Here is a 14,062-nt window from a genome sequence, read left to right as displayed (position 1 = left end):
TGTACTGCAAAAAGATTCAGCTAAATGCATTACCACAAAACAGTAGTTTAGAACACCACCCTTAACAAATGTCAAATTAAAATAAAATAAAAACACGGTGAGTGAAGAGTTTTAAAGTACAAACAGAACAGCTAGATTTATATTTGCTAACTAAATGTGTAAAGTTTAACACTGTCAACAAAACTGCATCTTCATAAGCTGGAATTTATTCGACACTGTCAACTATTCACAGCAATGACTGCAGCACCTTCTACAGGCCACAGCTACAAAAATGCACATCAAACCACAAACATATGAGATTAGAAAGGTTAAGCTTTAATAATGGTTTGTCAATCATGGAATCAAATAAAATGAGGAGAGGAACAGGGATGAAAGGGTCAAAGGACATTGTTAGAGAAAATCCATTATTCGCAATATGTTGACAAACTAGCACAGCACTACATTCTCACAGAGGGATACAGATGTGGTTTTTACTCCTCAAGAGTGGTAAGAATCAAATCAAGCAGGCTTTATCTGCAAAACGACCAGGAAGTGCCTTTCAGAATGCTTTTTTTAATATATATATTTCTCTCCCATCACTTTCATATTTTCCCCCAACAGTAAGGCCACTTTAAAAAGTAAATTTAAAGTCTCAATACCTCTTGTTGACAGATCTTGCAAAAATGGGGAGGGGGAAAAAAAAATAGCATTTTCAAGTTTACAGTTAAACATTGAGCTGCTCCTCATTGGCCGGACTGGTGGTTATTCCTAAAGCCAATCGGAGTCCAGGACCTGGTCGACATTGTAACCACAGATATGTACCCAAGGGTAGTCTCCACTCTCTAGTGCCCAAACCAAAAACTCCCAGCTTTCCGTCATCACGATGTAAGAAACAAAAATTGAATGGTTTGGGAGCTATACTGATGTAGTGAAGAAAAAATAAACCTTCAGCAGTTTTTTTTTTTGTTTAATTCTCACCCAATGTCTTAAACTCCATCCTCAAGGTGGCTTTTCTCATTTTCTCAGGGTTGGCCGATGTCCAGTGGCTCTGCCGGCCAACCAACCCCATGAGGAATTCCACTGTAAGAAACATTTGGTGCCTTGTTCGTTTGATGCAGTGTCGTATAAAGCAGAATTTGAAATTTCAGTCAGTTCCTGTTGCTGCAGCCCGTTTGAATGCAGTTGATAAGGGAGGGCCTTTATCAGCCGTGTCCATGTGTGTATGAGAGGATTTTGATGGCTAAATGGGTTCATTTCTAGGTGTTGCTTGACAAGAGTCTAATGGGATGTTTGTTTATCGTTGTGTGCGAGTGTGTTTGTGTGTGTGTGTGTAAATGTGAGTTTTGGTTGTGTGTGTGTGTGTGAGAGAGTGAAAATGGGCACAGACGTCTCCAGCTCGGTCAGGACTGCATCAGACAGCTGCAGGACATTTTCCCCCTACAAGTCTTACTGTACCATTGGTGGTAGGCTTGGGGGGAAGGGGGAGATGGCTTTTATTTGTCCCCCAGGATGGCATACTGATTATCTAACTGTAGTTGCTGCATGGAGCCCGGGCCTTCCCCTTCTCTGACCCGGCTCTTGTGCTTGACCACCTCAAAGGTCTTCTCCATCTCTCGGTCCCTGCAACAAAAAATCCACCAGTATGCAGGATTGGTTATGCTCGAAATGGAATACTAGCAACTGTATAGTATGAATATATTTTAAACCAAGGGTCTTCCACTAAAATTGCTTAAGGTCCAGTAATAAACCCTCCTCACCAGACGAGGTCCGGACAATTATATACCTAAAAACATGAATTGCTGGTTTTTGCCAGAGCAGGGTATCTGAAGGATTTTAAATCTCAAATTTAAGACTTTAAGACCTTTTTTAATACCTACACAAATAAAAATAAAATGACTGTAAAAAACATGATTCAGAGTTCAGATACAGGTTTTCACAGAAAAAAAGGCGAAGATAAAATTATGCTCTTTTCAGTCAAAGAAGTCAAAGTATCAATTTTATTAATTTAATATAATAATACTTTGATAGTTATTTAAATATACATATTTTACTGTCTTAATTGTCTACATTTACAACTCGCATGAGTTGATTTTCATAATTGTCAGTCTGAACAAAAACTGTAATTTAAATTCAATCTCTGCCAGCAGGTGGCGCTTTTGGGGTGGCAGAAATGTAGCGCTATCCCCTGTAAGACCAGTACACAAAGCAGCAGCTGAATCTGAAACATGCAGCATTCATTTTTTTTCAATGAAATCATAGCCTTTTGAAGTTTAATCATTACATTCCATCACCCAAATTGAGAACCTCCTGAAATCATAGCTAAGAATATCTTGTACCATTTAAGACTTCACAAATTTTTTGAGAATCCAATGGTTTTTCACTCACTAAAATTTTTATCTGTGTTCATGCATCTATCTGCTTTCTTCATTGCATACACAACTGCACCTAAATGCCTCTACGGAGCTAAACCTGATGTAAAATTATATTTTATTCGAATATAGCTTTTATTTACACTGAACAAAATAAACGCAACTCTTGTTTTTGCCCCCATTTTTCATGATCTGAATTCAAGACTTTTTCTATGTACACAAAAGGCCTATTTATTTCAAATATTGTGCAGAAATCTGTCTAAATCTGTGTTAGTGTTGCGCACAAGAGTTCCTATGTGTGCAAGCACAAATGGCAAATAAAGTTCTTGAATCTTGAATCTAGTGAGCACTTCTGCTTTGCCGAGATAATCCAACTTACAGGTGTGGCATATCAAGATGCTGATTAGACAGCATGAGTATTGCACAGGTGTGCCTTAGGCTGGCCACAATAAAAGGCCACTCTAAAATGTGCAGTTTTATCACACAGCACAATGCCACAGATGTCGGAAGTATTGAGGAAGCATGCAATTGGCATGCTGACTGCAGGAATGTCCATCAGACCTGTTGCCCTAGAACTGAATGTTCATTTCTTTACCATAAGCCATCTCCAAAGGCGTTTCAGAGAATTTGGCAGTACATCCAATCGGCCAATGTAGTGGGGTTATGGTATGGGCAGGCATATGTTATGGACAACGAACACAGGTGCATTTTATTGATGCCATTTTGAATGTACAGAGATACCATGATGAGTTCCTGAGTTCCTGAGGCCCATTGTTGTGCCATTCATCCACGACCATCACCTCATGTTGCAGCATGATAATGCATGGCCCCATGTTGCAAGGATCTGTTCACAATTCCTGGAAGCTGAAAACATCCCGGTTCTTGCATGGCCAGCATACTCACCGGACATGTCACCCATTGAGCATGTTTGGGATGCTCTGGATCTGGGTATACGACAGCGTGATCCAGTTCCTGCCAATATCCAGAAACTTTGCACAGCCATTGAAGAATAGTTTACCAACCTTCCACAGGCCACAATCAACAACCTGATCAATTCTATGTGAAGGAGATGTGTTGAACTGCATGAGGCAAATGGTGGTCACACCAGATAATGACTGGTTTTTGGAACCACCAAACCCCCCCAGTACAGTAAAACTGCACATTTTAGAGTGGCCTTTTATTGTGGCCAGCCTAAGGCACATCTGTGCAATAATCATGCTGTCCAATCAGCATCTTGATATGCCACACCTGTGAGGTGGATGGAGTATCTCGGCAGAAGAGAAGTGCTCACTAACACAGATTTAGACGCATTTGTGAACAATATTTGAGAGAAATAGGCCTTTTGTGTACATAGAAAAAGTCTTAGACATTGGAGTTCAGCTCCTGAAAAAAGGGGGCAAGAACAAAAGTGTTGTGTTTATAATTTTGTTAAGTGTATTTCATTGTCAAAACCTTTGCGGTCCGCATGGAATGCATCTTAAATATTTCAAATAGAAGTGTCCCAAATGGTAGGTTACTACAAGACGATATGTTAATAAATTGTAATTAGTTTCTGCTTCATGTAGTGTTATCTTCCTTATGAAAACTAGATAAGTAACATAACTCTGGGAACTAAAACTACATCAATACTTTTTTTTTTTTTTTACACTAAATGCAATCTTTTACTTTTTACACTCCTGCATTAAACGCATAACACTTAAATGGCTCAACCAATCAGGAATTTCAGAACTATTCATTTTATTTTAGTATTATTTGTGTACTATTATAATACATATTTTGAATCAGCTACCCCCTAATTAGTAATGTTGTCATGCATATTAAGTTTTAAATTTCAGTTTTAACTTTAGCGATTTTAGTACTTTTATTTCAGACAAGGCAACATTGAGTTTTTCACCTTTCATATTTCAGCTTAATTTCTATTTACAACATTTATTTTTAATTACTTTAGTAAACAAAACACTATTATTCTATGCACAGAGAAAATCTGCACATTACAAATACTGCAGAAATCGCAGCCCATCAGTATGGCTTTCCTAACATACTTTGTGTATGAGGAAAATCGAGGAAGGAAGCTAAAGGTACATCTGATTAAGCAATGAACAGTGTACAGACTTTTAGAAGAGCACAAGAAGTCACTTACTTGCGAGTCTCCACGTGTCTGGCAGTGGAGAGGAGAGAGGGGAACTGGGTGTCGTTGAAGATTTCTGGAGGCCCTTGAGTTGGGCCTTTCTTGGTCGAGGTTAACCGGGCCCCTGGGGGACGATACACGCCAGGTGCTTTGGGTTCAGGAACCTCAACTTCCTCTACTGACAGGAAACAAGACAGATCCAGGTTTAAAAACTAATCTCAACTAATACTTCCATTAGTTGGCTATTTATACTAAACACTGCCGACTCACCCGGAGCAGCTGAAGGGGGGGCGCCTGACTTATTCCAGGGTCCAGAGAATTTATCACCAGTGACCAGAATGATCTCACCATCCTCACCCACTTCCTCCTTCTCATACTCTTCCTCCTCCTTCTCATCACTATCAGACAAACATGAAATAGTTTACTTTGATAGAGATGCACTGTAACATGCATGAATTCAAATAAACTCAGTGAGAGCTTTGATAAACATTCTAATATATGAATTAAATTTGCACAGTGTGTTTGCTGGTATGATCCAAGTTCACTGAGCCAATGAAAATGCGACATGAAATCAACGCGACATGGCGTTAAACAAAACTGCTTACATCAAGCTCCTTTCAACACACATAAACATACACCTGTTGTAGTGTGATTCATAATGCTCTTTTTGTTTACCACTACCACATGCTATGGACGTTTTATTCTCCTATAGAAACGTTTTTCATATTGTACGAGTCAATAGTTCATCATCATACAGTCTACATGCATTTGCACCCAAGTTTATCAAATCCATGTCGCACATCGTGACCTACAGTGATCTTACAGGATTGCTAAAAGGATCGTGCAGTGTGTAGACGGCTTTACAGATTACACAACATTTTAATAAATAAGGTAGACTTAAAATCATACAATCTAATCCCGTTTATGTGAAATAAGCCTGCTCCCGACCAGATTTGAGCTTTGGACCTGAAACTATGACAACAGCTCCGAGATGAGCTTCGAAAAACCTAGCAATCCTGGATCATGTCAAAGCGCCAACAATAAAATCCAGCAAACTGGGTAATTATGTATGAAAAACGAACCCCAGTAGCATCAAATACATTAGACGGCAACTGTTTGTGCTTCACACCTCATCTGCATGGCCTGAAGTCGGAGTCCGGTGTAGTCCACCTCCTTCTGCTCAAATTCCTTCCATTCCTCATCCTCCTGGAGTGACAGTTTAAGAAAAGAGAGGTGACCCTTATATAGAGTGCAATGAACTAATGTTTAGAGAATTTCAGACAGTACAAGAATCAAGGTAATGTCTATACTACATGTAAACTAAATACTTCTGGAACTACAGTGGAGTCAGTCACAGCACTTGGTTCCTAAGTGTAGAATAAATGTAATTTATAAATGAAGTCATGTAATAAAAGATGTAAAAGAAACCTCCATGTTTTACTTACTTTCTGGGGGGGGGGGGGATTACTCTAAAATTGGTATAAAATTAAAGCCTAGTGTCTAAATAAATTACATTCCAAATTTGAAGTTGATGTGAAAAAAATTGAGGTTCCTGTGAGATTTTGTTTACCACAAACACCCACGAGTGCCATCCAAACGCCATAGAATTTTTTTAATGCATTTTTCTGTCACAAATGTCTAGATTTCTCTGACAATATTCCTGAGATTCAGACCTTTCCAGTGATAGGTTTGTTGTCAAGATTATAAAAAGTTTTAATTCTAAAAGGCTGTAATGCATTTTGTAATACGTCACTTGACACTGCCCACTAAAAAAAGTACAATTTCCATGGTAATGCAATGTCCGATTTCAAAAATGGTTTCCACTTGGGATTTAAAGCTTTTAAATTATATATAATTTATGATGATTGTTATTCAAAGATTTGATAAAGAAAAAGGACAACAACAACAACAACAAAAGAGCACCAAGCGTCCCACATGGTGACAGTTAAGGTAAACAAGCTACCAAAAAAAAAAAAAAACTTAGGGCAGGGGTTCTGCCTATTAAATGCTGATTTCATTTGGAGGCAGACAAGATGAACATGAGCTATCATTAGAGAAGTCTGGGGCCAGTTGCATAAACATAACCACAACTATTAAAACTTTCTTTAAAAAAATTAGTTTGATCAACTAGCAGTTTGCCTAAAGATAAGTCTGATTTTTCAAATTAGACTAATCTACGTTTTTGTAACTGACCTTAAAACAATATTGAAGAAAAAAAAAAAAGAGAGAGAATTGACTAAGTTTTTCAGACAAGTATAAGCAGTTTATGCAATCGGCCCTTGTTTATCCAAAAGGCCCAGTTATGACATTTCAATATTTTTTTTGCAATTATGACATGGTAGTATATGCCAAAACATGCCTACTCTTCTGTTACACACTCAAAGGTATGTACTTTTTCTTTATAAAGGATTTCACACTTTTAGGTAACAGCATAATTAGGCGAACTGATGCAACGTGCAAGATTTTATTAAAGTGACCTGATGTCACTGTAAAAGTACAGTCATCAGACAAAACTTGCGTTCATTAGCACAATGCTATTCTGTAATGTCTTACAAGAGAAACAAGCATATGGTGAGAGGTGAAGGACACAGTTACAGCAGCAGTTATAAAACCCCTGCTGGAAGATTGAAGCCCTAAGCAACGAATGTCAGTATGATGTCACATCACCCAACATACGTCACGAGCAAACGCTGCTTCTATTTAAGGGTAACATTAAACGCACAAAAATTACAATCCTGTCATCGTTTACACAACCTTGTGTTGCTCCACTGACACATGAAATGTTAGGCAGAATGTCAAAAAAGTCACTACGGCTGTCAATATCTAATGTTCTGCCAAAATTCTGATTTTTAACCTTTTATTAGTGTTGTTATTTGCCGAGTGAAATGCCTGCTTAGAACACATGGCGCTTTTAGAACGTTCACGCGTCTTTTAGAACGTTCCCTACAAAAGCCGTCTAGATAGGCAGCTCACTAGGTTTTGTGACACAGCCCGTGTGCATTACCTTTTCCATCTGCGCGTCCTGATTCTCACTCTTCGTCGACTTCTCCTTCTCCCTTTTCGTCTTTTTCACCGGCATCGCGGTTCCTCCGGCTCCTCCGGTCGTCGGCTCCTTCCCCTTGCCCTTCTCCTTCTTCTTCTTCTTGTCGCGTTTGGCGAAGAAATCATCTAGACTCTTCTCCACGACTGCCGGAGCCACATCCGCCATCTTATCACCAAATGTCCTCAACTAAACACTAAAACAAGCTTAGAAATTATCAGATCAGTGTCTGAAGCGACAGCAAACGAGCCCTTGCGTGCGTGTCTGACAGGTAGTCGTGTGTTTCATGTGTATCCGCGGGTTAAAAGTGTGCTGAGAGCAGCATGACAGACTCACCAGCTAAAAGTGTGACACACACTCGCCCAGTGCACCGGATAATGTTGCTTCCTATCTGACCCGGATGGGAAAGTAGCTTTGTGATTGACAGCTCTGCTGTCCAATCGCTGAGCGTCAACTGTAGTTTTTTGACCAATCCTATCCAGGGTGAGGATCCTGCAGAGGGATTTTTTTTCCAGATTGCGCAATTTTTTTCTACAATCCGTTGTATAGTTATACAACACTTGTGGAGTTATTTAGTTAATAGATGAAAGAAAACTTAATTCTACTTATACATTTCGATATGCAGCTGTGCCTAGCTGGTTATTAACACAAAATAGCAAATATTTTATGCAATTTCTTTTTTTTTCAAGAATCTGCCAAGAATAACTTATCCAATCTGAATAATGGGCCCCTCATTGCCTTTAAGGGGGTTTGCCTTACTTAGGGCCCTTTATAAACAACAACAACAACAACAACAACAAAGGACTAAAAAAGTATGTTGCTAAGATGAAATACTATTGGGAATATAATGTTTTGATGTGTAGCATAGGATTTTAATTTATTTTTAATTTTTATTTTTATTGGTTTTTAGTTTTTTTATTTATTTATTTTTGGTGAAGCACACAGACAGCATAACGTTTCATAGGCCTAACATTTTATTATAGTATTGTTCTATTGTTTTAGTTTTTCTCAAATAACTCGAGACAGAATTTGTAAACAAAGACTATAACACCTACTGTAACTGCATTCTAGCATGCAGCAATGTGATTGAGAGGGTTTATAGAAATAATACTAACATCTGTTGCCTTTTGAGAGGCTTTGAATGAATGAACGTCCCAGTTGTGTGTCATACCGAACAGCATGAGAATAGAAAAGCTTCATTCAGCATACAGAGCAAACAGAGAAGATTCCAGAAACCTTTGACCCATTTACATTAGTGGGGAAACATTGGCATTTGTCCTCCACTTTTTTTTTTAACAGGCTTTGTTTTAAATGTGTACAAAAAAATTCAACTACAGACTGAAGAAGCCTTCAAAGCCTTTTTATTTGTATTGCTCAGCAGTAAATAGTACAGTTTATGTGCTACAAAAGTTTAGACATGATTCATAATATGCAAGAATGATGATTTTTTTTCTGTCAGCTGAGCAATAGATATCTAAAACTCCTGCCAGCACAAAATAAATGGACGGAAACAATGAAATAAAAGAAGAAACGGGAGACAACATCAATCTACAAATTCATTTAAAGCAATATTGATATAAAATCTGCTAAGCATACAGAAAAAAAGAAATGGGATATTTAAAAGAAAAGATGATGATATGGCCTTAAAAAATGTTACCAACCTCAGTGACGTGTTCAAAGAAAGTACAAAATAAAATAGGTTCTCTGTACGTATTTATATCTAACAGTTACACTCTGTTACATCCAGTGATATCATTGACATTCATCTAAAAAACTGTACAATACAGCAGTAAGCACTGAGAATCAAAGAGAAATTAATTTTGGTCACATTTATTCTCGTCAATGTTCACACAAGGGACAGAGATAGACAGACAGAACCACAAGCACACTCATTCACCCTTCACTAAGAAAAACATGTCTTCTAACAAAATATATATAGATTTAGCCAACCTGTTAAGCAATAATAGTGCCATTTTCATCAGAGCATGTGATAGCGAATAAACAAATATAGAGGTTTATTAATAATAATAATAATAAACAGAATGCATTTCCACTACAGTTATACAGTATAATGCTTAGCCCTGCTTATGGAAGTTGAACACAAACACGTACGACCTGAACAGATATGATGTGAAATGTGGAGCACAGTAACATTACCATACAAAGGACTTTGCATGAGGCATTTCATTGGCATTTAAGCATTTTTTTCTACTTGCTTGTGCAACTTTGTCAACGCAAATGGACTTTTAGGGTGTTTGTAAAAACGAAATCTTGATACAACCAAATCTTGTTTGACATCCAGTCTAAAGACGCACATACACCTCATATCCGAAAAGATGCATGCAACAAGACATATACGCACACATAAAACATCTCGAACATCTAAGGAATGGGACAATTGTCGTTTTGTCTTTTGGCTGGTGACTCAACTAGGGACAAACCATCTCAGAAAGTCATGATTCATTCTCCATCAATTGCAAACTGGCAATTTCCTCCATGAGGGAAGTGAGGGTTGCTGCAGTACCCACTGGACCCATTCCAGAAGCATTCCAGAATCAATGCCCTTTACCCCTGCATCCCCTCACATACAGAATTCAAGTGCGGCAGGCTTTTTTAAGTAATCATATTAAGTGTTTTGGGTAACGTCACACAAGCATCCTTACACCACGCGTCATGTTTCTCAGCACTCTGCACCGCCAAAGCCACAGTAACAGAAGAGCAACCACACTTACTGTTTTTATTCAAAAAAGACATAAAAACCCTTATCACAATGAAGCGTCTGTAGAAAATCCACATCAGAAAAATATGCAGGGGCTCCCCCTCATAGTAAATAGCATTTGTTCTGTTTTGTAATATTCTTTCAGCTCCTTGAAACCAGTTTTTTAGATATAAACCGCGGTCTCTGAAGGTCCACCACATATATGTAGGCTAGATATATTTATATATTCTTAAAAAATGCGAGCAGATAAAATCCTCAAGGATTTTGTCTCCTTTTTATATAGTGTGTTTAGATATCAGAAGCCTTGTCTCTGTTGATAAAGAGAGTCTCTTGGCAGAAGGGGTTAACCAGAACCACGCCGCTGTCGCTGTAGTCACCGTTAGGGGGCAGAAAAGTCTCTTGTTCCTAAAACACAAAGCAACATAAGAACATTAGCACTGTATACTTGTTGTCATGCTAACTAAAGGCTAATCACTAATCATCTGATCCTACAAAGCTAAATACAGTTAAGGTGAAAGAAACGGGTATTCGTCTCAGGATCTATGTTCTTATAGAACAAATGTGCATTTCTATGGTGTAGAGATTGAGCTCTATCACCATGGAGACTGCGTGTGTGAAATGAATGGAAGGAAATGAGGGAGTAAATTGCACCTGTGCAGGAAGACAACTAATTATAAGGCACTAGATTCTAAAAGATGTTTTTTGTGTTTGGTCACACATATTAAATGGGAATTCTTGTTCAGACATCAAAATGGATCCATCTATCCAACTTTCCACTAATCTAGCGATCTACAAAAAAAGTGTTAGCAGGGTAAGAGTCAACTGAAAACTGGGGATAAAGGGAATGTATTGTCTCTCTTGCTTCTGTATAAGGGTGATTTGAAGACCTGTGGGTCACCGACATCCCAAACATGATTCTTCTTCTTCCTCATCATCATCATCATCATCATCATCATAATCACACTCCTGTCAGAAAAGGTCAGCAGGCATGAACAAAAGGGTGGGAAAAAGAAGCATGCAGAGGTTGAAATTGAAAATGTCAGTGAATGGATGATGGTAACAAGCCAAGAAAAAAAAAAATTACCAGAAGAAACTAGTGAGAAAGAGAGAGGTAAGGTCTCTGAGCACCAGGTGGCGATATATAACGTGAATGGTACCATTAATGATACCATTTTTTTTCAAGCACATTGTCTAAATTGCAATAATTACTGTTCATTTCATAAAGATAACCCAGCAATGAAAAAGCTATGAATATCTATATTTGTGCCATTCAGTCAGATGTAGAGTAAATCATATTAACAGCAAAGCCTTTTCTGTTCATAAAAGCATGGAGTTAAATGGAAGGTTAATTACTGTGAATGCTGAAGAACATTACTCAAAACTGCTAAGAATCTTCAGCTTTTGTTAGCCTTCTCTGCACATTTAAAGAAACCTTAATGTAAAGAGACAAAGTAAAATGGTGGGAAAAGAGTGAGAATCAAGGATAAATAAATGTCGAATTCATATCAACCCCTCGAGACAACATGGCTCAGCAGATTGGAGCACATGCATTAAGACACGTAAGAAACATTATGGAGTGTGATTTGAGCCCTGAGAACTTAAAGTGAACATGTAATGAAAGTTGTTGTTGGTTTTCTTGTAAACAGTTCACGCAAATAAATGTACCTTTTTTGACCAAATAATGTTTTATTAAAATATCATAATCACAATCTTCTGGTGAAAACACAGACTTCTCTCTGGTTTCGTATGCTGTACTTCTCCGTTAACTTAGTCTGCAATTGACTACAGGTTCGCATTCAGATCCATCCCCATCCAATTAACAACCACTGCATTGAACCAAGTCTCTGCCCTACATTTTTCCATTTTTGAGAACCTGTTTCAATCTGATGTACACTAAAATGTCTTCCAGGTCTCTGTCAGTACCTCAGTCTCCAGTGATTGTATCTCGCGTGGGAGCTCCACAGCGTGGCGGGTGAAGTAATCCATGGTGATGGCATCATTCCAGTAGCTCAAGTTGTTCTCCTGAGTTGCAGACTTCTTCTTTTTCCTCATACAGCATACGGTAAACAGCACGGCTGAAGAAAAGAAGACATATTAATATGAATTTCAGAAAGGTGTAAGCTAAAGCCACTGAGCCACAAAGGGAATATCATGTTATCTTGTGTCTTTGGAAAAGTTCCTGTCAGTGCTGATGACAGAAAGAACAAGTTTTGAAAACTGGAGGAAGTGTGATATTGGTTACTCACAGCATGAGGAGACAGGCACGCTAATGGCAAGAACCAACCACACAATGTCCATCTTGTCCAGGCAGATGGTGTTTTTTTCGTGAGAAGGATTTGTTCGTGCAGGACCTGACTGGTTCCCAGACTCCCATGGGCCTTGCGTGGTGGCTGGGACCTGCCTGTTCATGAAGCTCCCGTTAGCTGTGGAGGGTGCCTCTGAGATGTTCGAATCATTCGCTGCAGGCCATGAGGCATCAGTGCTGTTGATAACATCTGTGGCATCATTTAAAGAGACAACAGAATCAGTGGTCATATTGGTGGTTCCATCACCTTGGATTCCCACAATTGTTCCGCTCTTCGCTGAAGAAGTGGGGCTGGATGTTGTAACATGGTTAGAGGGCAGGGCTAGAGTCCCTGGGATAGTAAGATTCTCCAATGAAGACACATCGCGCAATCTAATGGTATGGCGCGAAGCCTCCTTATCCGTGTTCTGCCCTTTGTGGGTTTTGAAGTTTGAAGACAATGGAGGTGATGCTGAATGTTGAATGGGCTCCTTCACTTTCATCTCTCCAGAAAGGTCATCGGCACCAGGGGCCACATCACTTCCAGTCCCTGAGAGAAAAGAATGACCCGAGCCAGAATTTGTGGCTTGGCTCACTGGCTTTCTACTGATTGTACTCGACTTGTCAGTATTAGTGCTAAAGTTCTGGTCTTGGGTTTTAGTGGTGAAAAACTCAGAGCTTGTTCTACTGACCATATTTCCAGAGGTCAGTTGGGTTTCTTCTGATTTTGAAAGAGGGACTCTAGGTATTACCTGATCTCTGGAACCAAAAGGATGCAACCCTACTGTTGTTGTTTGAATTATGGCAGATGGTACAGTGTTCTTCGGTGTCTGGAATGAGTGGACAGTTGTGGGTCTACTGATTGGTTCTAGAGAGGCCAGTGATTGGATGTGCAGATCCCCAGTCCTGGAACCCTCCTGCCAGCTTGAGGGTCCCGATGAGAGGGTGGTGAGAGTTCTGCTGCTTGTTGACATCGAGACAAAATCGCGAGGGTTTTGGATGGGTTGAAGCTCCTCTGCGGAGAACACCAACCCAACTGGCACAGACAGAATCAGCAGAACACCTGACAAGAATAAAAAAGATACTCCATGAGAAGAATGCAGACATAATGCATTTATTTTAGATGCTCAGTCTCACTGCACATACAACACCAATGAAACTTTTACTTTGTCCATAATGAGGTTCTTACATAATCATCCAGAGATCAGTCAAGAACCAGATAGAGCAGCTGGATTAGAGTCTGATGAGCTTTGATGAATACTGGTAAGGCTTATTTGACATCAAGTGTGGGCCCTGTCTTATTGCTCAAAATTGGACACCAGTGCATGCACAAAAACCATAGAACTACCTTCTAAGACACCTGATGATCAGAGTGAGGTCATTGTTTCATCTGCATGCCATTTTAGTTGCTATAGAAACCAAGATTCAGCTTTTAGAACGTGAAAGGCAGTGAGAGATGAGAGAACAACATCACGAACTGTATCAAGACATGGAAAGATCTTTCAGTTCTATACCAGCTTCTGAGCAATTATCACTATTGTAG

The 14,062-nt window shown here is 39.1% G+C and overlaps 2 protein-coding genes across 9 annotated transcripts in view; both read right to left on the bottom strand.

Annotated features, from left to right (window-relative positions):
* Positions 1-294: 294 nt before the first annotated feature.
* On the bottom strand, positions 295-7,902 carry cdv3 (carnitine deficiency-associated gene expressed in ventricle 3). The gene is made up of 5 exons (XM_052595888.1): positions 7,481-7,902; positions 5,606-5,682; positions 4,747-4,874; positions 4,489-4,654; positions 295-1,599 (listed from the first exon to the last, which is right to left on the bottom strand). Exons 1-5 carry the CDS (start codon positions 7,682-7,684, stop codon positions 1,473-1,475), a joined length of 702 nt encoding a protein of 233 aa, XP_052451848.1. The 5' UTR covers positions 7,685-7,902; the 3' UTR covers positions 295-1,472.
* Positions 7,903-8,855: 953 nt separating this feature from the next.
* tmem108 (transmembrane protein 108) overlaps positions 8,856-14,062 on the bottom strand; it is a 54,721-nt gene continuing 49,514 nt past the window's right edge. For all 8 annotated transcript variants that reach the window (XM_052596287.1, XM_052596292.1, XM_052596290.1 and 5 more), the window contains 3 exons: positions 12,482-13,582; positions 12,159-12,310; positions 8,856-10,640 (listed from right to left, as the gene is read on the bottom strand). In XM_052596287.1, the coding sequence (XP_052452247.1) occupies positions 10,524-10,640; positions 12,159-12,310; positions 12,482-13,582 (1,370 nt within the window). In that variant the 3' untranslated portion in view covers positions 8,856-10,523. The remainder of the gene's footprint in view (positions 10,641-12,158; positions 12,311-12,481; positions 13,583-14,062) is intronic.

This window comes from Carassius gibelio, chromosome B24, assembly GCF_023724105.1.
Source record: "Carassius gibelio isolate Cgi1373 ecotype wild population from Czech Republic chromosome B24, carGib1.2-hapl.c, whole genome shotgun sequence".
NCBI lineage: Eukaryota > Metazoa > Chordata > Actinopteri > Cypriniformes > Cyprinidae > Carassius > Carassius gibelio.
This window is presented reverse-complemented; position numbering and strand designations above follow the sequence as displayed.